Source organism: Cyprinodon tularosa, unplaced genomic scaffold (assembly GCF_016077235.1).
Source record: "Cyprinodon tularosa strain WSP-4 unplaced genomic scaffold, ASM1607723v1 ctg25, whole genome shotgun sequence".
In the NCBI taxonomy this organism is placed as follows: Eukaryota; Metazoa; Chordata; class Actinopteri; order Cyprinodontiformes; family Cyprinodontidae; genus Cyprinodon; species Cyprinodon tularosa.
The window spans coordinates 296,302-324,183 of record NW_024038928.1 but is presented as its reverse complement, the minus strand read 5'-3'; the positions used below and the strand labels follow the sequence as shown (position 1 = coordinate 324,183).

The window sequence follows — 27,882 nt, the reverse complement described above, 5'->3', positions numbered from 1 at the left end:
TTCATCATCACAATGTCCCATTCATGTCAGGCTCTCCTGTTATGATTCTGATCTGGTTTGCACCAATAAGATCCCGTCGCCGTCCTGCAGGAGGCGCTGCAGAGGTAACGAGTTTATCTTCAAAACAAACAGAAATAAGAAGAATTCATAAAGTTTAAATATTTTTATTGAATGGACTTCAGTCATCGGAACAGAACCAGTCTGGGCCGCTGTTAGGACACGACCCAAAAACTTGGAGGTTTTTACAGTTTTATTCAAAGCAAACAAACTAAAATTCTGGTTTTGTTCTCTGGGAGAATTTTGTTTGGACCTAACAGAACTGGAAACTGGAGTCTGAACACCCAGTACTAACTGGTTTGTCTGGTTCCAAAGCCTTCATAGCATGTTCTGTAGATTTCTGCTTGTTTTTCTCCCTCAGTGATGAAGCTCTGGTTGATGAGTGACTTCCTGTCGGGTCGATACAGAAACATGATGTTGTGTAAGATGATCCCCACTGACCGTCAGCACACAGTCCATTAGAGCCTGATGGAGGTCCGGGACGGGCTCTGATGGAAAACTGGGAGCTGAGATGGAAGCAGCGCATCGATCTGCTGTTCAGTCTGCAGACGGCCCATCAGGGAAACACTCAGCTGATCTCTGACGTTAAGGCTGTTCCTGCAGCCCAGCATCAGAAACTCTGCTCCGTTTCACCGCAGGAACCCGGAAGATCCCTCAGCAGCACTAAGCGGAACCCAGAACCCACAGATCTTGCTCATTCTGGGTGTGATCCAAAAGTCTGGAGTCTCCCATGCCCCCTCCCATCTCTCTCTACAAGCCCCGCCCCCAGCAGTCATCAGAAATCCAGCCACTCGCTAATGTAGATGCAGCTCGACGGGGAGATCTCTCCTCCTTCGTGGCAGTCGTGGAACACCTGCAGAGAGGGAGTGGGAGATCAGGTGGGGCTGAGGAGGGGGCCACAGGTGTGTTAGGGTGGCTGTGGTTACCGGGCAGAGTCCGCAGGGCGTCTTGACGAGGCCGGTGGGGGGCAGGATGGCGTTGACGCCCCGGTAGAGCTTCATCTGTCCGTCCACGCTGCCCACCGTCCCTTCCTTCGCTGCGATCACAGTCATCTCCACCTTCCCGTCATAGATCAGCGTGTTCAGGATGGTCTCGATGTCGTCCATGGAAAGGTCCACCTGTTCCCCAAACACACAGGTCAGCCTACAGAAAGGTCACCTGATGATGCATGTGATTGGAGGGAGGGGCGGAGTCACCTTGCTGATTCCAAGCTCACAGATGTACTTCCAAACCTCGTGGGAGGTGGCAAAGGAACTGTTCCTCTGGACCATGGGACTCTGCTTGCCGTCCTTTGCTGCCTCCGCCTCAGAACAGAAGAGAGAGGGTCATGACCACGGGTCGGATCAGATTCTATACATTTACCTTCATCACAAGTCTCAAAGGCCCGCCCCTGAAGCACATCACCATAGAGCCCCCAGGAGGGCGTCTCATCTGCCCCCCTTTTTTCCCAGCTTTTTATTGTCATTACACCGTCACAAGTAGAGAGTAATGAAATGAACTCTGTGCATTTAACCCAACCCTTTGGGGAGCAGGGTTGGGTTAAGGGTCTTTTGCTCAGGGACCCAGAGTGGCAGTCTGTGGGAGTGAGGCTTGAAATCAGAACCTCCGGATTCCAAGCGCAATGCTCTAACCACTGGGCCACCACTCCTCTGCTGGCCTGTATCCTCCCTGCTCCTCCGACTGAACCTGAACTGGTGTGGGCGCACACTGGTTTATGACATCTACTTAGGAAAGGCTTTATGGGGATGAGGGCTGGTCCTAATGTGGTGGACCGCCATTTTTAACTTAAGCCTCTTGACCTTCCCACTGAAAGTAGCTGGTTAACGCGTTTTACTAACATGGCCAATCGGCATTTGGCTGCCTTCCCACTGGGGAAAAAAGGCTGGATCTAACCCCTCACTATCAAGCTTTGTGGCCTCTGTCCCCCCACTGCTGTATGTCTGGTGACATCATCATGCTGGTTTAGTGTTGATGCTCTCCCTATGCAACTGAAATCAGGAAAGTAAACAATGGAGAGCAACATGTAAGGAAGCCAGGTTGTAGTCAGTGTGCTTTGTTGCATTGCTTTTTTCCTCTTTCTGAATCCCTCTAACTAGCACTGCACCATGTTTATCGAATGTAAACAGAGTTGTTTCAGCTTGTTAGATCAGACGCGACTAGCGCACTGTGTCTACGTCCGTTGCTCTCAATAGTATAGGGATGGAACGGTTTATTCAAACCGTCCGAACCGTCCGGTTCGACTGTCTCGGTTCGGTTCGCGTGTGTTGCGTTCGGTTCGTGCGCTGCTCCTTTTTCTCATAGGCAAAGCGTGTACACTCCAGAGCAGAAGGTGGCGGTACTGCGACCAAAGCCAACCACCAGTAGTAAACAAGAAGAAGAAGAAGCGAAGCAGCGTAGCCGGGTGTAGCAGAAAAAAAATCAGTTGTTGTGGAGAATTGTGTGGGTATGGTGTGTGGGAAAGAACAGGAGTTGGAAGACGCGCCAGCAGCACTTTATAGGTCTGCTGTATGGGACCACTTTGCATTTAGAGTGACCTACGATGACGGCGGAAAGAAAGTTGTGGATGAAAGTGCAACAGTGTGCAAGCATTGTGCAACACGTTTTGTTTATGCTAACAGCAACACGACCAACATGTCATGATAACCCCAAAATCCCTCCGCTGCGCTCCAGAGCGCCTGCACAAAGCAAAGCCTACAGCCTCCACTGTGGCTCCCGTCCGCTCCGAGTTCCTTGGAGATCGTAGAGGGCATGCGCGAGATGATTAAATTCAAAGCAGCAAAACATTCGGTAATGAACCAGGGTTTCCGCGGATCATTAAAAATAATTACAATTCATTAATTTTTAATTAATTATTCATTTTTTTATATAAAAAAATTAAAAAATTGTCAATTTTAATGTTTTATTTAGATTACAAAAATTACTATTTATGATGTTTTAAAAATTAAGACCTACGAAAGACTGATTTAGGACATTTTAATACCAATTAAGGCCTTAGTTTTATTTTGAAGAATTCAATGCCTTTTAAGACTTTTTAAGGACCCGTGGGAACCCTGAGTTAGAGATTTCGGGGTTGGAGGTAAGGTGTGAATTAATTTTAGGTTAAAGTACAGGGGTTTAGGCATAAATGCAATAAATAAAAATGAATGCAGGTCAATGTAAAGTCTTTATATTGATAGGAATAAAAACCTGTGTGTTTGTGTTTGCTCTGGTTTGTGCATCAGAGAGACGACTTTAGGATACCAGCAGAAATGTGGACGCCATTCTTAGGTACATGGGTATGGTGAGGCTTGGTGTAACTATCAGGGTTAAGGCATAGAAAGGATTACGATGACTGAAAATCAATGAAAGTCAACATATGGTCCTCACTACCTGAGGTGCTGCTCAGAGACACAGCTTTGGACCTATCAGCAGCAGGCAAGTCTTTTTTTGTCTTTAGCAAAGCTGAGGTGCTTCTAAAGCCATCTCTTCTTCATGAGTGGTTTAACACGAGGAAAGTGAAGGAGAAAACACACGTCTTGTCCTTGAAGCACCGACTCCAGCCGGAGTCCACTCTATATAAATCTCCCCAACATTTTTAAATGGATTCTGTTTCACAATCCTCTGTAGGGTGCGGCCATCCCTATTGCCTGTACGTTTTTTTCTACCACATCTTTTCCTTCCTTTGGCCTCTATAAATGTTCTCTGACAATGAGCTTTGTACAGCCAGCCTCTTTAGCAATGACCTTTTACCTTATGCCCTCTTTGTCAGTCTGCAGATTTCCCTTATGATGGATGTATCAATGTCATAATCAAATCAATTTGCCGACTAGAAAAACTGCAATAAAAAAAAATAAATAAATAAATAAAAAAAAGCTTTTTACAACTCAATGAGTTGGTTTTTAAGTCGCATCAAAATTATTATATTTTGCAAAACCACAATAGCAACCCTTTTTTCAGATCACACCAGTCACGGGATCTGCAGTTGGACCTTACTGACTTGCAAAAAGACGAAGATCAGAAGTAGTTGGAGGATGATGGCGTGGCATATTTGGGTTCTTAAGGAGGTAGAGTAGTTTTCACATTTAGTTTGCGACGAAGAGCACTGGAGCCGCGGCTGAAATATGGATATATCATGTATTTACATCTGCCTCTGCCATGTTGTTTTCAAAAGTTATGGCATAAATAAACGTACTAATGTGCAATTTAATTTGTTATTTAATGAAAATGCCACAACTGAATTTGCATTTTCAAGATTAGCAGAATATCAACATGGTTTTTACACATTTGTAATGGAAATGCAGCTATCCTCTAAAGGCCGTTTTAGGTGTTTTGTTAATTAGCTGGTCAGAGCGTGACACCAGGTATCTTCCATGTTCAATCTTTCCATAATGTTCTAATTTACTGATATTAAATTTGGCTTTGTCATTAGTTGTCAGTTTTAATCCCTTATATTAAAATATATGGAATATATCAGTTTGCGTTAGTGGATGAATTTAATATACAAGTTTCCACTAGGGATGCACGATATTGGGATTTTGGCCGATATCCGATATGCCGATATTTTAAAACTCATGTAGCCGATAACCGATATCGATACCGATGTTAAAGCTGGACAAAAATACGTAGTCATTGAAAATAGCAGTTTTGTTATCCATTTCTGACACTTTGAAAAATAATATACTCAAATATATTTTCATATGCTGATATCAAATTGATTTTTAAAAACGCGGTATCGATCTATTTTACTTTTAAAATCTCGTAAAATTTCATCGTTCTGTTACAAACTCTCGTGATATTTTGCAAATTCTTGTGAGATTTTGTTAGTAAAATAGATCGATACCGCGTCAATATATCAACATATAAAAATATGGCAAAATTTTGTGAATTCTCGGGGGATTTCGTAGCATAACGATGACATATAGCAATATTTCATTATTAAAAGAGATTGATATGGTGTTTTTAAATGGCAATATATCAGCATATGAAGATATTGTGATATTTTAATGTATCAATATTTTTTCCCTCGTCTTTAGAAGTTCTTAAGTCTGTAAAAAAGTTTTTGAGGAAGAAGAAGTAGTATTTTTTTTTTTTTAGACTTTAGAAACTCAGAAGCTGATCAAATATCGGGTTAATTATCGGTGGGGTGGCCGATGTCCGATTTTCAGTTTTAAAGCCGATACCGATAGGGGGCCGATTATATCGTGCATCCCTAATTTCCACAGCAGTTTCTTAACCCACTGCCATTAGACTGCTGAATGTTTTGAAGAATGGGTTACTGTATTGTATTTTATTATTATATTTATTATTTTTTATCATTATTTATATATATTTAAAAAATTTGTTAGAACTGTAAATTTACTGTCATTTTTTACTATTTTTCAAGGCTGCACTTTTAAAAGATGAAATTGTCCAGTGAGCTGTTTCCAAACGAAATTTCTTTTTGTGGGGCGACAGTGGCGTTGGATGTAGGAGTTTGTCCTGAAATCGAAGGATTGACGGTTCAAGCCCCGACTCCAACTTTCAGTGTCGTTTGTGTCCTTGGGCAAGACACTTCACCTGCATTGTCTACTGATGGTGGTCAGAGGGCCCGATGGCGCCAGTGTACAGCAGCCCCGCTTCTGTCAGTGAGCCCCAGAGCAGCTGTGGCTACATGTAGCTTTCCACCATCAGTGTGTGAGTGAATGGGTGAATGAATGTAGTGTAAAGCGCTTTGGTCAAGTCTCCTGACTTAATAAAGGCGCTATATAAGTACATGCCATTTTTTTTTGTGTAAATAAAATGACAAATAAAATCAGTCTAAAGTTTCGCTTTTTAAATGGAATTAATGAAATAAAGTTTTCAAACTCCATAACCAGCACCTGTATAGCAAGACAATAGGTGTGTTTGTTACGAGCAAAAGATGGAAGCCCTCACTCAACTGCTAAAGGCAGCTCTGGTTCTGGAGGAATTCAGTTCTGCAGGTACCTTACTCTGCAGGAACTTGAAGCATTGTTGGTTCAGAACCTCCACAAACTCGGACTCAAAGTCCTGGTCGCTGTACCAGGCACCACCGGTCACTGAGCGGTCAGGCTGCAGGTTGTAGAGCATGTACACCTTCTTCTTGGACGCCTGGAGATGCAGACAAGCAGAATCAGGTGGACAGAACCGGGGCCAGGTCTGGATCAAACACCATCAACAGTTCTTTCACAGGAACAGAGATGAGCTTAGCCTAAAATAACAGTTCGATAAAAACAGGCCTTTTATCATAAATATTAATCAACATCTACAGCATTTCCCTGTAGATAAAATAAGTAACATAAATATTAAGGATAAAGCTTTGGGTCTGGAATGGACCCATTTCTCTATCAGTTTGAGAATGTTTTAATATTCATACAATATGATGAGTTTTCAACATCTTTAAAAAACAAAACAAAAATTAGCCCTGCAGCACCCCCGGTCAATCATAAGTCTGAATAGTTTAAAGCATCCAATCAGAGGATAATGAGGAAAACTGTTTTTTTTCCACTTCTTATCTAAGTAACTTTGTTAGGATTTATTAGAGATTTCCGTGCTTTTGAAACATTATTTTAGTGAAATAGCTGATTTTTTTTCAAATCCTTTAAATTAAATTCTTTAGGATTTATTTTTTAGTTCACAGATTTTAGTGCTAAACTTTTTCATGAATATTGAGAACTTTTTCAGCTGGGACGCCCTCAGCCACGGGTTCTGGACTCACAGCCACAGACTTGACAGCTTTGATGAGCTTTTTGCTCTCCAGGTTCTTCAGAATCTTGTTGATCTCAGTCAGAGGAAGGTTGCTCTTGAAGCGGATGTCTCTGCTCCATATTCCTGCAGTGAGATAAAATACATGAAGGTAAGAAAAAAAAAAAAGTCTGAGAGGTTCGGATCCAATCATAGGGATTAGCACCAACAGTCTGGTTTGATGATACCTTTGTTCCCTGCATCCTCAATGATCTGGTAGACCAGCTTCTCTTGGTTGTCAGAACCTTTCATCTTACTGGAAGAAAGAGGACAGTCAGAAAAGCAAAACTCAACAGAACCGGGCCTGGATGGTTGTGAAGGCTTACCTGGCTCCCTGAGTGTCCTTCATCCGGTACAGGAGACCAGTGCTGTTCCTCAGTAGGTCCAACTGACCCTGAAACAGATTCAGATCAGAGTTAAACACCTGGCAAAACTTTTCACCTTTGTTTTTGCTCTTTTGTTGCTTAAATTTTTTTTCGATGCAATTTATTAAAGATCAAATTCATCCATCAAGTTTAATTTAGCCTTGGGCCTCCAACAAAGCTTCTGTCCATTTTCTCTCCCTGATTACTAACCATGACCTTTGACCTTGGTTTAGACAGTAAAGGCCTGTTAATTCCAATCAGATGCCTGCTGTCTGCAGCGCTGTCTGCGGTCACCTACAATTTTGGAGTAGTGCAGCAGAGTGTCAGCGGAAGGGGCGGGGCCATATCTGCCACACAATAGCAGACCACCTGGTTTCCGAGTATAAACCAGCCTTAAGGCCTGCAGAGCAGTACATGGTCTGATTTCTTCTACCTGCTCCATCATCCATCACAAACCTTAAATCAAACCCAGACAGCTCCGCCTCTCGTCTTTAGGTTTAAATTTCTTGCCCCATGTTGGCCTTCCTGTTTGGTTTAACTGCGGTCTAATTTACAAAACTTTGAATAACCTAAAACAAACAGTCCATATGCTCCAAAAAGTGGAACTTGTGTCCATCATGCTTCCCACGAGTTTGTTGGGAATCAAAGCACTGACCAACAGGGAGAAAAATTAGATGATTTGAACACTGGTTGTACCTGGATTCTTCCAGACGATCGGCTGAAACCTCTAAGCAACCAGAGGAGGAGTAAACAACCAGCCCGAGGCAGAAAGGTCCATAAAAGTCCAAAAAAAACGTGTCAATATTCCTCCATACTGCTCGTCCAATGTATACCAAGTGTCCTGAGTGGGTAGCATCCAGAATTTACTTGAAACGAAATCATTTAGAATGTTTTTAGAGCATAAACAGTAGTGTATAGGATTTCCTAAAAGCCCGCGCCTGCGAGTTCACGACGCTACGGAAGCCGGCAGACCAAACCAGATGAAAGTGCGCATTCAGCGTCTGCTCTGCCGATAATGCAAGCGTAGAAGAAGAAATGTGCTGTTTACCTGTGCAAAGAAAGAAACAACAAAGAAAAATGTCTGAGGACTTCAGTGTTGAGGAAGAGCATGAGTTCTTTGCCGAGCTGAATGCGCACTTTCATCTGGTTTGGTCTGCCGCGGTTTCCGTAGCGTCGTGAACTCGCTTTTAGGAAATCCTATACACTACTGTTTATGCTCTAAAAACATTCTAAATGACTTCGTTTCGAGTAAATTATGGACGCTACCCACCCAGGACACTTGGAATACATTGGACGAGCAGTATGGAGGAATATTGACACGTTTTTTGTGGACTTTTATGGACCTTTCTGTCTCGGTCACCATAGACCTCCATTATTTGAATGTCAGCAGACAGCAAGAAGCCTCCCAGATCTCCAGATGCATTTGAGATATCAAAAAAGTACTCCAGAGTGTTGTTCAGCATGGGGGTGAGTAGAAAATGAAGGTTAATCATGTTTTGGGTGTACTATTCCTTTAAAACTACATAAGCTAGTAGCACGCTTGCTAACCACATTCTAAAGTGTTTTGAGTGATAATTATGGTTATGATGAAATGTATTTGAATTAGGTTTCAAAGTAATATTTTAAAATTTGTGTTGTTTGATTTGCTTATCGCATTAGATTACTTATAGATAGCCAAAATACCATCTAAAACAACTGAGCTCCTCTAAAAAAAACTAGCTAAACAAAGCTAAACCATCTGCCACATGGGTTCTGTTATTCCCTCAGTAATTATTACATAAGATTAAGAACCAGTCATAAATTATTAGTAGTTTATAATTAGACATCATTTATCAAAGTATTTACTGAATTAAATTTTCCTCTTGGATTAGCATTGGGAATTAGTCTGCAGTCATTCCAAATGCTTTGAATTAGTTTATGAGCCAATTTCTCAAACTCAAGATAAATTTTGGGTGATCTGTGACATCATTTCATCAAATCGAAGGGTTGACGGTTCAAGCCCCGGCTTCAGCTTTCAGTGTCGTGTCCGTGGGCAAGACACTTCACCCAGTTTGTCTACTGATGGTGCTCACAGGGCCCGGTGGCGGCAGTGGACGGCAAACTTGTTTCTGTCAGTGAGCCCCAGGTTAGCCAGAGCTTGAACCAATGGAAGTTTGTTTGAATTTATTCCATGTGTGCAGAATTAACCATTCAACCGTGATTTGAGGGCGATTTAGACTTCCACTAGCCTCGTGAGACCATCCTGATCTCGCAATCTTTCAAGAGAGTCTCCGTTGAAGAAAATTTGGAGCCGTTCACCAAAGGAACGTCCAATCAGTGTTGGCTTTGAGGCGGGTTGAGGTGTGACGCAACGAGAAACGCTACAGTTCAGTCTAAAGAACATGGCGGCTTCAGCCGATGAAAGTAGCGTTTATACCATTTTTCTTAAATTTAAGTGATTGAAAATACAAAGTTCTTTAAGAAAAACGTTGAAGCTTGGCTTGGTCCTCATGTATTTGTTTTTGTGAATGTAAAATTTCCCCATCATGAGTAAAATTTAGCCTTAATTCCATAGAAATAGTTTAGATACCACATCCTGCCAGTGACGTTACGCTACATGATTGGCTGAACATTGCCACATGATGCTAAACATAGTGGTTGCCCAGACAACAATAATCATGCTGCGTCCATAAGCGTGTCTAATGCCGATTCATTTTTACCTGATCGATAACAAAACTGAAAAAAAATCTGCTTATGGTGAACAAAGTAAAGTAACCGCAAGAACATGATATAAAGGGGGGGAGCTGGGTAGCGCTGTAGCTAGCTGTGCTCAGTAGCTAACAGGTTAGCCTCTTTTAGCTCGGTCAGTTAGCCATATTAAGCTACACTACTTTTGAATTTATATCAACAGCAACTCTTTGTTTTCTACAAGTAGAATAACTGCTTTCTTTGTCTAAAATCTCTATAAATGTCATTTTTTAGGATGGTCCATTTTTCCTACCCTGCTTTGAGATAGCCTCGTGAGACCATCCGGATCTCGCGAGCTTTCAAGATTTCACTCGCAGATCAGTCTGGAGACTCTCCGTTAAAGAAAATTCGGAGCCGTTAACCAAACGAACGGCCAATCAGCGTTGGCTTTGAGGCGGGTTGAGGTGTGACGCAACCAGAAGCGTGACAGTTCAGTCTAAAGATCATGGCGGCTTCAGCCGATGAAACTAGCGTTAGCGTGGCTATCGAGCAAGTTTTATCGGAATTACAGAGTATTTCTTCACGGAAAGAAGAGCAAAACACTGCTCTGGAGGCTTTTCTCAGAGGAAAAGATGTTTTTGCTCTTTTCCCGACTGGTTTCGGCAAGAGTAGCCTGGCTGTTAGTACGTCATATGCTTCGCTGATCTGACTGGTTTATTTGGCCCGTCTATCACCAACATAGGCCAATCAGCTAACCAGTATTTTCTCCCCTTCCCAAAATTACTTCAACCGACGGTTTCCAGATGGATATGCGGAGCAAATCCATCTGGCGGAGTCAGGTTAGACTTCCACTGGTTCACCAAACACAGCCAGTTGGGTGTGCGCTCACAGAAAACCACAACCATCTGAAAGTTGCAGGATAAAATATATAAACATAAATGCATAAAACTGCACCAGTAAGCATCGAGATGATTTCAAAGTCAGTAGCTACGTCTACATGAACAAAATTTCCCCAATCCAATCGGATATTCAAAATCCCCATTTATATGAACACGAAATAAAATGATCCGATCATGATGTGTGTGTACATGTACCAAGCCTTTGATCAGAGTAAAGCATCCTCAGAACTGTCTCATTTTCCAGGAAAATGTATGCATATTGGAGATTATATGCTGATGAAGATTCTCAGTCATCCAGATCATAGTCATTCCATAAGAATTAAAAAAATATCCACTGGACTTGGTTTCCAAATTGGGCGAAACGTCTTCAAATCTTGGAAACCAAGTCCAGTGGATATTTTTTGAGTTTTAACGGAATTGGAGATTATACAACTCTAAAGATCTGAATGGGCGTGTACAGGGACAGTAATCAAAATGGTGATCAGCAAAACCACCTCTCTCTTTCAGGATGAAATTTCTTTACGTTCGGACCGAATTGAATTAGAATATTCAGCCTGACATGTTTACATTAAACATTTTTGATCTGATCAGCCCTTTATTGCGATTATTTATATAAACATAGCTAATGACTGGATGCTATCAGCTCGCTTTCCTTGGATTGAAAACTTTGAACTAATCCAACTAGATGATCTGACTTGATTCAGTGCCTTGAGATGACATGTGTTGTAAATTGGTGCAATATAAACTAAACCAAATTCTATTTTACCCATTAGCTAATTCAAAAAAAACCAGAATGCATCAAAAGCTAGTATCTTCTTTACCTGCCAACCAAAGTATACATGTGTCTTTTTAATGTGCAATTACTATTTGATACCTGTTTCTCAATATCCGACACCCAGTGTAAATATAAATATCCTTCTACATAAATACCTGTGTAAACGCCATGTGCAATAACCATGTATAAGGATCCTATCATATGTGGATACACTAATTAGGGGTGGAACGGTTCACAAAATCCACGGTTCGGTGCACGGTTTCTTGGTCACTGTTTTCGGTTCGGTATAAGTTGATTGTTACATCGAAATCCCATAAAAATTAATGAAAAAATCCCCAAAAAATAAATGAAATGTAATTATTTTTAATGATCCGCGGAAACCCTGGATCATTTCCTCATGTTTTGCTGCTTTGAATTTAATCATCTGGCGCATGCTCTCTACGATCTCCAAGGAACTCAGAGCGGAGCGGACGGGAGCCACAGTGGAGACTGTAGGCTTTGCTTTTTTGCAGGCGGTCTGGAGCGGAGTGCTGACGGAGTATGTGGGATTTCGGGGTTATCATGACATGTTGGTCGTGTTGCTGTTAGCATAAACAAAACGTGTTGCACAATGCTTGCACACTGTTGCACTTTTATCCACCACTTTCTTTCCACCGTCATCGTAGGTCACTCTAAATGCAAAGCGGTCCCATACAGCAGACCTATAAAGTGCTGCTGGCGCGTCTTCCAACTCCTGTTCTTTCCCACTCGCCATACCCACACAATTCTCCACAACTGATTTTTTTCTGCTACACCCGGCTACGCTGCTTCGCTTCTTCTTCTTGTTTACTACTGGCGGTTGGCTTTGGTCGCAGTACCGCCACCTTCTGCTCTGGAGAGAAAAAGGAGCAGCGCATGAACCGAACACAACACACGCGAACCGAACCAAGACAGTTGAACCGAACGGTTCCGACGGTTTTCATAAACCGCTCCATCCCTATACACTATATATACTATATATATATATATATATATATATATATATATATCCCATACACCTTTTTCTTCCTTTGGCAAATTCTTCTCCTTTGACTATTTGAGCTGATGTAACGAGTAAATTTCTCCACTGTGAGATTGATGAAGTCAATCAATCAATCGATCAACTGACTCAGACTTGGGGGGATAGCAGTATCCACTGTACTAATAGTGAGAAGTAGCCAGAGCGTCTCTACTCTGTTAATGGGGGATCCGTAAAGCTTTTCTATTAAGAGGTGAAGTTGCTAATGGGAATACTGCTCTGTTTCAATGATCGGTCTAGCACTAATCAGGTCTGGGTGATGCCTGCCTGCTGTGGTATCAACAGTGTTGGGCACGTTACTTTGAAAAAGTAATTAGTTATAGTTACTAGTTACTTCTCCCAAAAAGTAACTGAGTTACTAACTGAGTTACTCCACAATAAAAGTAACTAGTTACTAGTAAAAGTAACTATTGCGTTACTTTTGCGTTTCTCGCCCCCGTAACCCTCACCACCCGGCCCCCACCTTCTCGCCGTGTGTTTCCAAAGCCAGCTGAATAGAGCGGACGACAAAGACAAGAACCTGCAGAGAGTTTAGCATTTATTGCAACTCAACGTAAATGACATCAGGGGGAACACGGTGTGAAGTTTTATAACAGGACACTCAGATCTGGTGAAATTAATAACTGGGGATGTCTAATTCTGAAATCCTGTGTGTTTGGGTTGTTATAGATACTGCAACATCTATCTATCTATCCATCTATCTATCTAGATGTATACTCTGTGTGTGACATAAAATATGGATCTCCATCCCTGCCACAAAGGCCATCAAATAATGCTTAAAATAAAAAATACAGTAGGTTGAGAAGGCAGAGCATCCATCCATCCATCCATCCATCCATCCATCCATCCAGATTTCTCCCTTTCTCCATACAGGCTATCATTTCTGGCTGTTGTCAGGTTTCTGGCTGTTGTCAGGTTAATCATTTGATCGTTCACGCTCTCCATAGTTCTCCTGTGGCGTGAGCACAGGGCGACTGTTGCGCGCCTTTAGCGAGCATGCGCGTTTTCTGTCGCTTGCGCGGTGACTCGTGCCGCCTGTATGGAAACCGTCTGTGATGGGGAAACGCAGCTCGACGTAACACCGGTATTTCCATCAGGAAAACGCTGTTTTGCTGCTGGATCCTCCTCACTCTCCATCTCTCTGTGTGTGCTGTACGTTAACACCCACCAGCAGAAACACCCACCTATTCAACTGACAGACGGAATCTCACTATACATCAGCCATTCTCATCCACCCCTCTCTCATGACAAGGCGCGCACCTCTGGATGACCTAAAAAAATCTGGGTATCAATTCATCATTGATGCTTTTCTAATTGGACCATAATCATTTAGATCTGTTCCTTGATAAATGAAACCAAAGTTTAGTAACTGCTCATTCATTTGACCCAATTCTGACATTGCATAAAGCAGAAGGACGGTGTTTGGGGCGAGGAGACGAACCAGAGACAGCAGCTTGTTGATGGCCAAGGCTCTCTGCTGAGGCTCCAGGTGAGGCATGTCGTTCTGGATCACCTGGTCCGTGATTCCCTGGGGAAACTGCTGACACAGCTCTTTGATCCTGAAACACATACAAACACAGCAACAGCTTGAAGGAAGGTACCCGGGCATTTAACCAACCAGAACCAATATTGAACCCGGACTTCAACCTGCTCTGGGTCCCCGGAGCACACAGAAACATCCTGACTGAGAAATTAAAAGGAATGTTAGAATAAATATCATTGAAGATGTGTGAGTTTATTACACCTAGACAGTTCCTCTGTCTGGATATACAGTTATAATCATTCTGTACGTGGGAAAGGAATGGAAATGGAATGAGAGCGATGTCCTTCAGCTAAGAACGAAGCGTAATATTTAAATAAGGCTGGAGCCATGGCTGTCTAATCATCTGCTAAAGTCTATGATGTAAAGTAAGATGATGTGGCAGACTGGAGATGTATAAAATGTATTTTTAACTATTAATCAGGGCCAATTCCTGTCAGGTGAGCCCAGATGTGAGCAGCTGCCTTCTGTAACCCTGCCTTCTCTGATCTGAGTAAGATTACAAATCAGAATCTGTTGTCATATCTCCTGCTTATTTAATATAAGTTATGTCTTATTTAAAGAGTTTGTCCTGAGTGATCTCTTTTCAGTGAAAAGAACCAGAGAGAGAGTTTCAAGGTGCAGATATACGGCCAATCTTAAACAGGAATAAAAAAATAAAAAAACAGAACTTCTTGTTTCTGAAGATAAAAACTGCCTTTATTTTTTCTCCTAGTTCAGAAACATGGAACCCATGTTTAGAACTTTACTCTCTGTTCCTTTTAGAAAAAGTTCTGTTAGCTGTTACCGAACCGAACCTCCTCCAACCTCTTAATTATACCTGATAGGGATTCCCTGTTGAACCGGAACCTGATTACCTAAAGATACGTTATATTTTTATAACCATGTGGATTATAACGGGTCGGTATTTCCAGAATTAATGAGCATTTATAGAACAAATTAAAGCCGAACTCTTGGCCCTACCGGTCAAGGTCTAAATCGAAGCATCAGAAATTGTGACCGAACTTAACTAAAAACTCACATAATTCAACAAGAGTTCGGTTACTGAGCGCTTTTCCTCACCTGTTCTCTATCTCCGCAGGTTCTGAAAGGTTCGTCTCCTTCTTCACCTTTACCTCTGCCATTTTGACCCTATTCTGTGTTTCTGTCTGTTAACCATCCAGGTTAAACGTGATGTGATGAACTAAATAAGACTGACGGGGTCCTTAGCGCAGTGTCTGTGATCGTTAGGTGTTCTGTATGATGCCTGATCAAAATGACTCGAGGTCCACAACTGGTCTACCTCTTTTTAAACCCGTTAGTTCAGCTTTGAAATCCTATATTTTTATTTTTATTAAAGCATTTATCGTGATTTGTATCGTTTTAAAGGAGTAAAGGCACAGGGATATACATTGTGATCACTTCCTGTTGTCAAAATGGGAAAGTTTCCCTGTTGCCATGGTGACCTATTTCAAACGCAGCAGCTGTGCTTCAGCAAGCGAGAGAGAACAACTTTATTAGCAGGTGGATTATGCCCGGATTACAGCTTTCTGTTCCCTACATTAGTCGCTGGAAAGAAGAGGAAAAGGAAAAAGGGAAGCATCAAAAACAACCCGGAGGAAAAACCTGGATCAATCAGGATATGAACTGCGAAAGGAGCAGAACTTATTGAACGGTAACAAGAATGAATAAATTGTAAAATAAATGGTGGTTTGGGAAACTAAACTTTATGAATATACTACTGCTTAATGACTTCAGTCAAGTTTATTTACAGATTTATCTTTCTTTTTATTGTCAGCCTGTTGTTGCCATGGCAGCAGGGGCCATATTAGCTCCTCTTATCATCCCCATCACTCATCCTCTGACTCGAAAATCCAAGAACCACATCGATACCAAAACACCCATCTCCATTCAGTCAGGTACCAACTCCCTCCATCCATCCATCCATCCATCCATCCATCCATCCATCCATCCATCCATCCATCCATCATCCATCCATCCATCTATCATCCATCCATCATCCATCATCCATCCATCCATCCATCATCCATCCATCCATCCATCCATCCATCATCCATCCATCTATCATCCATCCATTATCCATCCATCCATCCATCCATCCATCCCTCCATCCATCCATCCATCCATCCAACATCCATCCCTCCATCCATCCATCCATCCAACATCCATCCATCCATCTATCATCCATCCATCATCCATCCATCCATCCATCATCCATCCATCATCCATCCATCCATCCATCATCCATCATCCATCATCCATCCATCAATCCATCCATTCATCCATCCGGGTGTATTTGATAGATTCTCTAGCCAATAGGTGTGTTTACTCAGATTCTGCAGGTGTGCTGATCTTCTTTACCTTGGATGGTTCTAAGCCAGTGGCAGGACAGCGTGGGTCAGATGGCAGCAGCAGGAAGTATACAGATCCCATCCTGCTTCCTGCCGGTCAGGTGACTGTCAGAGCCATGGCTGTTACAAGGTAAAAATAACCTGAGCAACCGTCAGGCAAATATGGGAAACAAAAGTTCATCACTCCCTGTTTACCTTTGCTGTGTGTGTAACCCATGTGTGGTGTAGGGATGGCAGAGAGAGCTCAGTGGTCACCAAGGGCTTTTCTGTGGATCAGGTGGAAACAGGCATCTCAGATGATAGCAGGGATGGTCTGCAGAAAAAAACGCAGGTAATAAAACAGAAACCAGCAGCTTTCCTGTCAGCCGATCTTCAAACATCACTCAGCTGTCTGGTGTGAGAAGTTTCACCTTCATTGTTTTGTTGTTTCAGCAACAGCCTATAGGAACTTTGGGTTCTATTGAGCACTTTGCTGGTTCTGCTCAAAGACCTGCAGGTATGTTCAGACAGATGAAATGTGCACCTGTAAACAACTGTAGATAAGGTCCCCCTACTAATTGTCAACATACTAGTGGATGGATGGATGGATGGATGGATGGATGGATGGATGGATGGATGGATGGATGGATGGATGGATGGATGGATGGATGGATGGATGGATGGATGGATGGATGGATGGATGGGTGGATGGATGGATGTGCTGATGATGACCCCAAGTAACTGTTAGAACACCAAGCTAGCTTCAGATGGTATCAAATGTGTCAAATGTGAGGTCTTGGGGCCGAATATGGCCCACAGCAGGAATTTATACGGCCCCCAAAATTCAATCTAACATATTATGTCAGGAAGTAGAGCCACGTGTTCGTTTAAAGTGAACAAATTGGTTAAAACTGCAAAAGTGAAATTATAACGAAGGAGCAGTGTGCTCCTTGTTAATGATGAAATATCGCAATGAAATTCACATTCATCTGCTGCAACCAGGCCTTTTAACACTTGTTACTGCCAAAGTGGCTCGGTGCAGCAATAGGTTTTACACATCTGATCAATAAAATTAGGCTAAAGTTATTAAACTGATGCAGCTTCTTGTCCTGTTGTCCATACTGTCCCTCCTACTCCTTCAGGTCCTTGCTTTCTAAACGGACGCTTTGGCTCCAGAGGCTCCAAGATCAAAGCTACTGCCCTCTTGATGGGTTCTTCCCGGCGCTCCCGATCTGCGGTAAATGAACACAGTGACGGATTCAGCTGTAGAAACTGTGAACTTCTGGTTTAAGCCTTTATTTCAGTATACTTCCTGTCTACCAGGATTCACGACATCAGGAGCAGCTGAGCAAAACGCAGTGGTCCGAAGTTCAGAGGGACAAAGACTTCCCGTGGTACAGACACAAAGACAGGGTCAACCCCACAGTTACTGACCTCAGTTGTCCAATGGGAGAACTCCTCCATCACTGCCTCTCATCCTTCAAATTATCCTCCACTCTATTTGTGGTCAGGTGTCCTCGGTGTCTCAGTGCCCGTCCTCCAGACCCGTTTGCCCGGTTCTGTCCTCAGTGTGGTTCTGTGATTCCGCCAGTAACTGCCCCCAAGCCGTCCCCCGCTGAGACGGGACAGGTGATGCAACCGTCCACCATACTGCTGAGGGAAGCTGCAGAATCTCTAAGTAAATGTGTGTGGTCTGGTGTCAGATGCTGCGGTGCGCTTCCTGCCAATCTCTGGTTCCCGTTAATACTCAGACCTGTTTGATCTGCGAGACGTCCACAGATAGATCCCAGCAGCCATTGCTCAGTCTGCAGGTACGTTACACTGACACTGGCCCTGATGGAGCCCAGATGTCAGATTAAAGGCGCTCTGCTAGACCTGAAGTCGATTAAAGTCAGGATTTTTCAGTTTTAAAGTCCTTCCTTTGGTTTCCAATTGACTGGACCTCTGTTGCGTTGTTGACTCAGGGTCATGCGTTGTGTCCTTCCTGTGGAAGTTGGAATCCAGCTAAGCTTTCCAGCTGTGTGACCTGTGAGAGTCGTCTGCAGCCGGTATGTCTGGACTTGCACCTATGTTTATACATGCTGCTTCCATGTTTCACCTGCAGCAGTTTCTCTTGTGGGGTTGCAGGTTAATCAAGGCCACAACAGCGCCCCCTCTCGCCAGGCGGCAGATGACAGGATGTTTTCCTGCTCCAGATGTGAGCGTTTAAACCGTGGTGACGCCAGATTCTGTGACTGGTGCGGCATAAAGGTGAACAAGCTGCTGCTTTATTTCCAGTCTCTCCTACTGATTCCCAGTTTGGCTTGTTTTTAGGGAAACCCTGTGGAATGTGTTCTCATGTGACTCGTATGTTTAGCTCCGTAACACCATCAGCTGTGTGTCGTGTTGGCAATGCGGAGCAAGCGCGCATCCCGGTGCTCTCTTCTGCACTTCCTGTGGCGTGTTCCTGGATCAACATTCCCCATCCAAACCATGCAATGACACTACACCAACTGCAGAGGTCACCACCTACAGCCAGGTACAAAGCACCACCTATTGCAACCCATATGCTGAATCCTTTTCCCCATTTTAACCAGCTGGACTGGCTGCAGGTTTCAGCTCTGACCCAAAATGATGCAGCCCAGAAGGCCATGCCCCCATCAATCTCCGCCCCCAGGTTGAAAGTTGGCCCTCCCTCTGTGGATCAGGCTACACAGACTGTAGGACTCTACTTCCCCTCATCCATGGCACTACAGAAGAAGGAACAGCAGAGGGCAATACAACATACTCAAGAGCTGGCGAACCGAGACCGCCGACCGCCGCTCACTGCCATTAGCCCTGGTCGAGGTAAAGTGGTAGTAATACTAGAAGGCATTGCTACTGACCGCACACCACCAGTATTGCTGCTACTACTGTCAGTACGGATGGTAGCCTGAGGAAAGGTATTACTGTGAAAACATGTTGCTAGCTAATTCTCCTGTGTCAGAAATGATGCAGTTCCTGCTATCAGGTTGGGGATCACAGGATGTTGATTTGAGCAGAATCTAGAGTCTAGGAGGAAACCAATCTCCTGGTAGTTTCAAATGTCTGCACAATGTGAATAAGTTTGGTAGAAGAGGTTCTATTCCTTCTCTGGGTTTAATACTCAGAAGGCATGGGGTCATTTTTCACTGTCATGCAGACGACAATCAGATTTATATGCCCACTAGAAAGGGAGTGAAATCACCTTTCTTTTATGTTGGAGATATCAAAACCTGGATGACAATAGAGTCCTGATACTATGAGAATGAAGTCATAATATTAGCAATATTAGGAGACTTTGACTTCACCATGACTTCAGAACAAATGAAACCTTGAGCACCAGGTCTCTGCTTCTGCCTAGGAAGGTGTGTCTGCGGGGTTAATAAGATATTCAAAGTGTTCTTTCCACCATCCAATTAATTTCTTGATTCAAGGTCAGCAGCTCCAACCACCCATTAAAAACGGTGTTAGCAAAGCCATGCTTCCCCATCTGGAATTGCTGGATGGTTTGTCACAGTCTCTTTGTGTCAGGATCAGGGGCATTGCCCACCAGAGGGCGCCGTGGATCCATGCCTGGGGAGTTTGAGCTCAGCATAGATAAGCTGTTTTCTCTCTGCTGATTAAAGCTGCAGTCTGTAACATTGAGGAGAGAGCAGACTTCGACTGAAAATTTGAAGAAAAACAGGTTTCACGCCACTCCCCCACCCTCTCTGCTTCCCTCATGCCCTACCTCCAAGCTCCACCCCTCTCACAGCATCTGCCGCATGCGACCAGAAGGGGGGGGGGGGGGGGGGGGGGGGCGTGTGTGAGCTGTGATTGACACTCCATCAGACGCTCCTCTGGCTGTGATTGGTTGTTTTGACTCGTCCCGAATTATTCTTTCCAGATTGAAATACAGGCAGTAGGCGGGACCAATTGAAGCAGTTTTTTTCACAGGTTACATATCACATGTACTGCTGTCTGGGCATGGGGACAGCTTTAAGGGAGCTCCCTATATAAGCTGAGTCTGAACTTCCCTCTGTGCTGGATCGTTGTGTTTCTTGTGCCACCATGCCTGTCTGATTCTGCAAACCTGTAAGTCTGTCAACCGGTTCCAATAAATTACTGGACTTTTAATCCTCCCTCTGTGTCTGTGCGTCTGACACTTTGAGGCTGGCCAATAGTATTTCTCCATTGTCTCTCCAAACTCCTAGCCTCGTGAGACCATCCTGATCTCACGAGCTTTCAAGATTTCACTCGCTAATCACTCTGGAGACTCTCCGTTAAAGAAAATTTGGAGCCGTTCACCAGACGAACGTCCAATCAGCGTTGGGTTTGAGGCGGGTTGAGGTGTGACGCAACGAGAAGCGCGACAGTTCAGTCTAAAGAACATGGCGGCTTCAGCCGATGAAACTAGCGTTAGCGTGGCTATCAAGCAAGTTTTATCGGAATTACAGAGTATTTCTTCACTGAAAGAAGAGCAAAACACTGTTCTGGAGGATTTTCTCAGAGGAAAAGATGTTTTTGCTCTTCTCCCGACTGGTTTCGGCAAGAGCAGCCTGGCTGTTAGTACGTCATATGCTTCGTTGATCTGATTGGTTTATTTGGCCCGTCTATCACCAACATAGGCCAATCAGCTAACCAGTATTTTCGCCCCTTCCCAAAATTACTTCAACCGAAGGTTTCCAGATGGATATGCAGAGCAAATTCATCTGGCGGAGTCAGGTTAGCGAACTCCCCCTTGGGAGACTTTTGGAGACTTCTACAGCTGCCCTGGCAGCAGCACGCTTGGCCTAATGATATCTGCTTTCTCCGTAATGAGTCTCATAAGCCAAGCAGGCTCAGTAAGACTCTTATCTTCAGCCTAATGGCATTTTTGCCCTTTTCTGGCTGATTCTCCTGTTGTGCAAGATTTTTTTGGGATCAGAGCCAAATTTCAGTCTCATCGTGCACCATGTAGTACAGGGTTTCTTAGACATGGTCCTCAGGGCCCAGTGTCCCTCATGTTTTAGGTGTTTCCCTGCCTCCACACAGCTGACCTGATTGAAAAGGTAATTAACAGGCTTTTGCAGCATTTGAGGGCTGTCGAGGAGAAAATGCAGTGATTTGAATCAGGTGTGCTTGAGTAGAGACATCTAAAACATGAAGGACAGGGTCAAGAACACCTGGTGTAATGTATAGGGGGTAATGAGGGGCAATTCCTGACCCCCTCCCGAACAGGAATTTTAGGTGGGTAGAAAATCATACGTTTGAAATTCAGTCAGCCCTTGTGAGGTGTTTGTGAGCGAATTCTGCTATTGAAACAGAGATACACAATCGCCTATGAGCCGATTTACCTGAACCTTGTGCACTGCACATGTGCAAACAAAGGAATTCTTCTTCCTCTACTGTCTACGTTTGGCTTCCAGATTGACAAGTCCGACCAGTGCCATCTCTTGGCTCTGAGTCTGACGTGTGTTTTTTTTTTGGACGAGCAGTGAGATTGAATCAGAGAAAAAGGCCCTACAGTGTGAGAACATTCATGTGAACTTTTAAACCCTATGGTTTCATCGTACAGTTGGAGCTGAGTACAAAGATTGGAAATATTGTATAATGTATGCTCGCCCTTACTGCCACTGTTCACCACAACAGGCAACACAGACATTACGGTCACAGCGGCAATTGGCTGCATCCCCAATAGAGGTAGAGTTCATGGTCCAGTCAGACTCCATGTCCCCAGCCTCACCCAGAATCTGGGAGAAGCTTTCCTGGAAGTTGGAGCTAAGAAACTACCTTTACGGGCTTGTATCCCTTTAGTCATGTACAAAAAAAACAAATTTAAGGTGAGATCGCCATAAGGTAGTGTAAAGCGGATTTTTCTGTACAAAACTAAAGGGATAAACACAAATCTGACGTCTTGCACTTGCGCATTGACTATGGGTATGCTGGTCTGATGGGGTATGCTGATCTGACAGAACACCTGGCAGTCAGTGCATGGTTGCTGGGGAAAGAAGGCTGCAGCTGGACGGTGTGCCCTAGAAACAGTCCTTCTAGGGCTAAATTAAAAGGGCTCTTTTAAAATCCACCTTAAAACTGATAAGGAGCATTCTTCACTTCAGACTTTGTCTACGTTATTTTAATTGTCTACCATTTTAATTTAAAAAAGCTTGTCTCTGCTGCTTCCTTCACTAAAGCAGTGGTCAATTCATGAAACATCTCCTAATCTTTAGACTTAACAATACAATATCAATGCGTACTACACACGTAGGTCCACTTTGACTTTGGACTCCCAAGTTTTGCCATTTTTGACGATTCTTTGTGAAACTTGCACCCAAGCCGATCTTTTTGGTCCTTTAGATGACCCCTCCTATATTGGCGACGTACAGATGGACATCAGGTGTGATAGCATAGCGCAGATGTACATTGTCACGCAAGCTACACTATATTGCCAAAAGTATTTGCTCACCTGCCTTGACTCACATATGAGCTTAAGTGACATCCCGTTCCTAATCCATAGGGTTCAATATGACGTCGGTCCACCCTTTGCAGCTAGAACAGCTTCAACTCTTCTGGGAAGGCTGTCCACAAGGTTTAGGAGTGTGTTTATGGGAATTTTTGACCATTCTTCCAGAAGCGCATTTGTGAGGTCGCACACTGATGTTGGACGAGAAGGCCTGGCTCTCAGTCTCCGCTCTAATTCATCCCAAAGGTGTTCTATCGGGTTGAGGTCAGGACTCTGTGCAGGCCAGTCAAGTTCATCCACACCAGACTCTGTCATCCATGTCTTTATGGACCTTGCTTTGTGCACTGGTGCACAGTCATGTTGGAAGAGGAAGGGGCCAGCTCCAAACTGTTCCCACAAAGTTGGGAGCATGGAATTGTCCAAAATGTCTTGGTATGCTGAAGCATTCAGAGTTCCTTTCCTTGGAACTAAGGGGCCAAGCCCAGCTCCTGAAAAACAACCCCACACCATAATCCCCCCTTCACCAAACTTTACACTTGGCACAATGCAGTCAGACAAGTACCGTTCTCCTGGCAACCGCCAAACCCAGACCCGTCCATCAGATTGCCAGATGGAGAAGCGCGATTCGTCACTCCAGAGAACGCGTCTCCACTGCTCTAGAGTCCAGTGGCGGCGTGCTTTACACCACCGCATCCGACGCTTTGCATTGCACTTGGTGATGTATGGCTTGGATGCAGCTGCTCGACCATGGAAACCCATTCCATGAAGCTCTCTGCGCACTGTTCTTGAGCTAATCTGAAGGCCACATGAAGTTTGGAGGTCTGTAGTGATTGACTCTGCAGAAAGTTGGCGACCTCTTCGCACTATGCGCTTCAGCATCCGCTGACCCCGCTCCGTCAGTTTAGGTGGCCTACCACTTCGTGGCTGAGTTGCTGTCGTTCCCAAACACTTCCATTTTCTTATAATACAGCTGACAGTTGACTGTGGAATATTTAGGAGCGAGGAAATTTCACGACTGGATTTGTTGCACAGGTGGCATCCTATCACAGTTCCACGCTGGAATTCACTGAGCTCCTGAGAGCGACCCATTCTTTCACAAATGTTTGTAAAAACAGTCTGCATGCCTAGGTGCTTGAATTTATACACCTGTGGCCATGGAAGTGATTGGAACACCTGATTCCAATAATTTGGATGGGTGAGCAAATACTTTTGGCAATATAGTGTATCTCTAAAATGATTATACATGCATAGACACCCTCTAGTGTCTTGGGCCCCAAGCTGCTGGTTAGTTTCCTCATGCCTGGCTGATTCTGCTTTCACCCTGGATTAGAACCGCTCAAACAGCCATGGTGTGATGGTGGTGATTAATCAGAACTTTGGGGTCGGTTCTTGGGACAAGGATCCATAAACTGAAACCTGTTTTTGTTTTTTATGGTGAAACATTCTCAGTGGTTCTGAATTGCTGCTGATGTTCAGGTTACTGGAGGAAGCAGTTGGACCATGTGTGTGCTCACCTGAGAAGTTACACCCAGAACCATTCCTCCTTCAGGACTCTGCTGGCAGAACCACGTCTGGGACAGGTAAGCTCTTCACCTTGAGTTGAGGGACGAACATCACCTGAGCAGGTGTCTTCCAGCTGTTTGTGTTACTTTTCTTGTTCAGATGATCTCAGCTGTGATTCAGGAGGATCAGCAGGAAGTCATTCTGACCTTAAGCTTTTCCTGTGTTGCTCCGGAGCAACAGCAGGTGAGTTTCTGACAGGAAGAAACCTGAGGGTGGATGGACATTTAAATGAGCAGAACTGTTGTCGGGTCTCAGGTTGGACTTCATGGAAACATTGACGGTCCAGTCCAGGGAGGGTCTGGGATACCGAGTCAGGCCCAGACTCTGAGCCACGTCACGGAGCAATCTACAGTCAGAACCAGTCTAGGTAAGAACCACAGGTTCTGACTCTACTATTCTTAGTTTCCCTCTGTATCACTTGGTGTTTTTAAGGAGGAGCTGAACCGCTTTTATTCTCTGCTTAATGAGCTAAAATAAAAAAAAAATAAAAAAAAGTAATTTGAACAATGACTCCTGGTGGCCAAAGATAAAACTGATAAAGTTGAAATTCTGCATCTGCATCATAAATTTATCTCAAAACCTTTTTTATTGTGAAGTTTATTAATGTTCAATTTCTGAAACTGAGTTTCAGAAAATCCTTTTTTTTTTTTTTTGCTATCAATAATATTGGAACAAATTTCTCTCCATACAGGAAGTCGTCTGCTGTCAGGTCTTAGAAGACCCAATCGAAACCTGAAACCAGGACCATCGGTAAGAACCCTGTCTGAACTGGAAGCTGCCATCTGAAATCCAAAGTGTTCTATGATTGGTTGATTGGCTGCAGGTGACTGACTGTCAGCTGCTGAAGGAACTGGGTCCAGATAGAGGCCGGATCGCAACCATCCAGCACCTTCTGGATCAGGTAGACCCCCATGTCTAGTCAGGATCACACAGCATCTCCTGACCCAGTCTAACCAGGTCTTTGTTTGTCCACCAGGGGGCGGACCCATCCTGCTGTGGGAGTGACAGCCGCCACGCCTTGGCGGTCGCCGTGGTGAACAGTCACTACGACGTGCTTCCTGTTTTGATTCAGCGAGGAGCCGACGTTGACCAACAGTCTGGACCGTAAGAAAAACTTAGATAACCTGATGCAGGTAATGTGGGCGGAGCCACACTGTGACACCCAGGTGTTAGCAGGCAGGTGTGAGTCGCTTCCTTTGAAATGCAGGCGGAGCCAGCTGTCGGAGTACAGATGTGGATCTACTAGATTATAGAACCTGATTTAAGAGGGCTGGAGTCCAGGTGACCACACCCCTTACCTGGCCCCGCCCCCACTGCATTGGTTCAGGTCATTTTATTGAACATGTTCTCCTCCTCAGGATGAGGAACACTGCTCTGCATGAAGCTGCAGCTATGGGCTCTGAGGGGCTGCAGAGCGCCAAGCTCCTGCTGAGGTAACTCACCTGGACCTGAACACCTGCAGCTGAAGCTCCTCCCACCTCATGGTGTTGTCACTGTGTGTCCGCTTGTAGGTGCAAGGCGAGCGTGAGAAGGAGGAACGCTGCTGGTCAGACAGCATACGACATGGCGGTGACCTCCGGCTGCGACGACATGATGTCCCTGCTGGCGGCTCAGACAGGACTGGATTTACTGGGAAGGTCCCATCAGAACCTGGACATCATCTGAGTGATATATGTGACCAAAACCAGTCAGCAGCTCTGAAACGTTTCTGACTGCAGCTCCAGGCCGTTCTGTTTCCATCCGACTCCCAAGTTCCTCTAAAACATGTCATTTTTTACACTTATATTGAGATAAAGTGGGGTTTTCTTACACAGAACATTTATTAATAAAAAATTCGGTTTCTAAGGATTAAAATCTTCCATCGCCATCCTGTTTTCTTATAAAATTCTTAATCTATTTTCCATTTTTTTGTCCATTTGTCATTCCTTTAATCTGAACCTGTGTTCTCCACTATTACTGACCATTGTTCCTTTGGTGTAAAAGTGGTTCCAAAAGGGCCGCATGGCTGCAGGTTTTCTTTCCAACCAAGCAATTGCACCAAACTCCAGTCATCTCATTAAGTGAGTCCAATCTGAACATGATGACTTGATGATGTCTGGTGCGCTATTGTTTGGTTGGAAAGAAAACCTGCAGCGACACAGCCCTTTCTGGAACCAGTGGAACATCCCTGCTTTGGTGGAACCCATTCTTTCCTCCAGTTTCTTGTTATCTCTATTAACAATGTTTTAACCAAATGATGATTATTCAGAGAATTTACAAAAGTACAGCACTTCAGATCTCACTGGAACATTGTATTCTAAGACATAACATATGACCTCACAGAAGTTTCCATAAAACACCAGTATTTTTGGACATTTCAAGAAGATATATAACTGGTCCACATCGACTGCTCCACATCCTCTCCAACATTTCTAATGACTTTTTAATTGTTTGCTTCTAGTCTTACATTCTTCCAGGCAAAATCCCTTCATGCCCATTAGCTGGTAATTGACTGATGTACTCTCCACATGACCCACCATCCGTCATCATCAATATATATGTTCTACCCTTTTTCCCTTTTCTGTTATACATGGATAGTTGTGTCTTTATTCATGTATCCAAAGGCATCATACAGCACTGAGACCCTGTTCCCATAAGCCTTGGCTATAATGTCTTAATTCTTCTTTACTTGCTGCACGGTCGGGAGTATAAGAGTCTATAAAAGTCCAGAAAGATATTTTCAATCATTAAGTTCCTCTAAAATTTAAAGACTGGAAGGCATCGTAATCTTCTGCACCAACCTTCACTTTGGGATGAATGTGTTCAAGGTTCTGTGATGAACATTAGATTTCAGTCAAAAGTTCTGCAGAACTTCTCTGTAAATCTAAATTTATGAAACTTTTATCAGAGATCCAAGGATTGATCAGATTGTTCTGGCTCTGTGGAGGCAGCCCTGATGGAGCACTGCCAGGAGGAAGAGGTTACTGAGTGATACAGAGTCACTGGTTGCCATGGTGATCTTGGGAGACAGAGGGAGTCTGGAAGATTTCAACCCTCCAATAATAACCTTGTGTAAAGATATGAGCAAACCATGGAAAGCCATTTGGTTTTGATGAGTCCTGTGAAGGAGATCCAGCAGGTCAGAGAGAATCTTCAGGGGGAATATTGCTCAGTCTGCTGAGAGCTGGAGATCTAGCTCCATTTTGCCTCCACATCAAGTGAGAAACAATGGATCAAAAAGATAACTGGGTCTGAAAAAGTCCACCTTTGTGTGATACTTTTGCAGTGATGGTTGAATTGTAAAGTGCCCTTAGATTACATGAGTTTTATATTGGCGCTATATAAATAAACTGAATTGAATTGGTTCTGATGGGAAGGTTGGCTGAGCTATGGAGGTCCAAACAGCACCAGACCGCCTGTACTGAGATCAGCTGTTTGGGGCCATTTGTCTCCAAACGATTCTTGGGATTTCTCTTTTCCTTTGCTGTAAAAGAAGCCAAAAGCATCGA

General features: G+C 43.9%; 2 protein-coding genes across 2 annotated transcripts; one reads left to right on the top strand and one right to left on the bottom strand.

Moving 5' to 3' along the window:
• Positions 1-148: 148 nt before the first annotated feature.
• Positions 149-15,321, bottom strand: polr3f (polymerase (RNA) III (DNA directed) polypeptide F). Its single transcript, XM_038288266.1, has 9 exons — positions 15,143-15,321; positions 13,982-14,099; positions 7,104-7,171; positions 6,966-7,033; positions 6,752-6,864; positions 6,001-6,144; positions 1,254-1,361; positions 984-1,175; positions 149-910 (listed from the first exon to the last, which is right to left on the bottom strand). Exons 1-9 carry the CDS (start codon positions 15,202-15,204, stop codon positions 833-835), a joined length of 951 nt encoding a protein of 316 aa, XP_038144194.1. The 5' UTR covers positions 15,205-15,321; the 3' UTR covers positions 149-832.
• Positions 15,322-15,456: 135 nt separating this feature from the next.
• Positions 15,457-26,211, top strand: dzank1 (double zinc ribbon and ankyrin repeat domains 1). Its single transcript, XM_038288189.1, is given in 21 exon segments — positions 15,457-15,734; positions 15,858-15,978; positions 16,414-16,561; positions 16,660-16,762; positions 16,864-16,927; positions 17,553-17,647; positions 17,734-17,804; positions 17,922-18,108; positions 18,111-18,221; positions 18,375-18,458; positions 18,538-18,660; positions 18,767-18,928; positions 19,002-19,236; positions 24,308-24,411; positions 24,494-24,577; positions 24,650-24,761; positions 25,086-25,144; positions 25,218-25,295; positions 25,371-25,498; positions 25,753-25,827; positions 25,906-26,211. Coding segments are annotated over 20 exon segments (2,286 nt in total). The 5' UTR covers positions 15,457-15,734; positions 15,858-15,869; the 3' UTR covers positions 26,060-26,211.
• Positions 26,212-27,882: the final 1,671 nt, after the last annotated feature.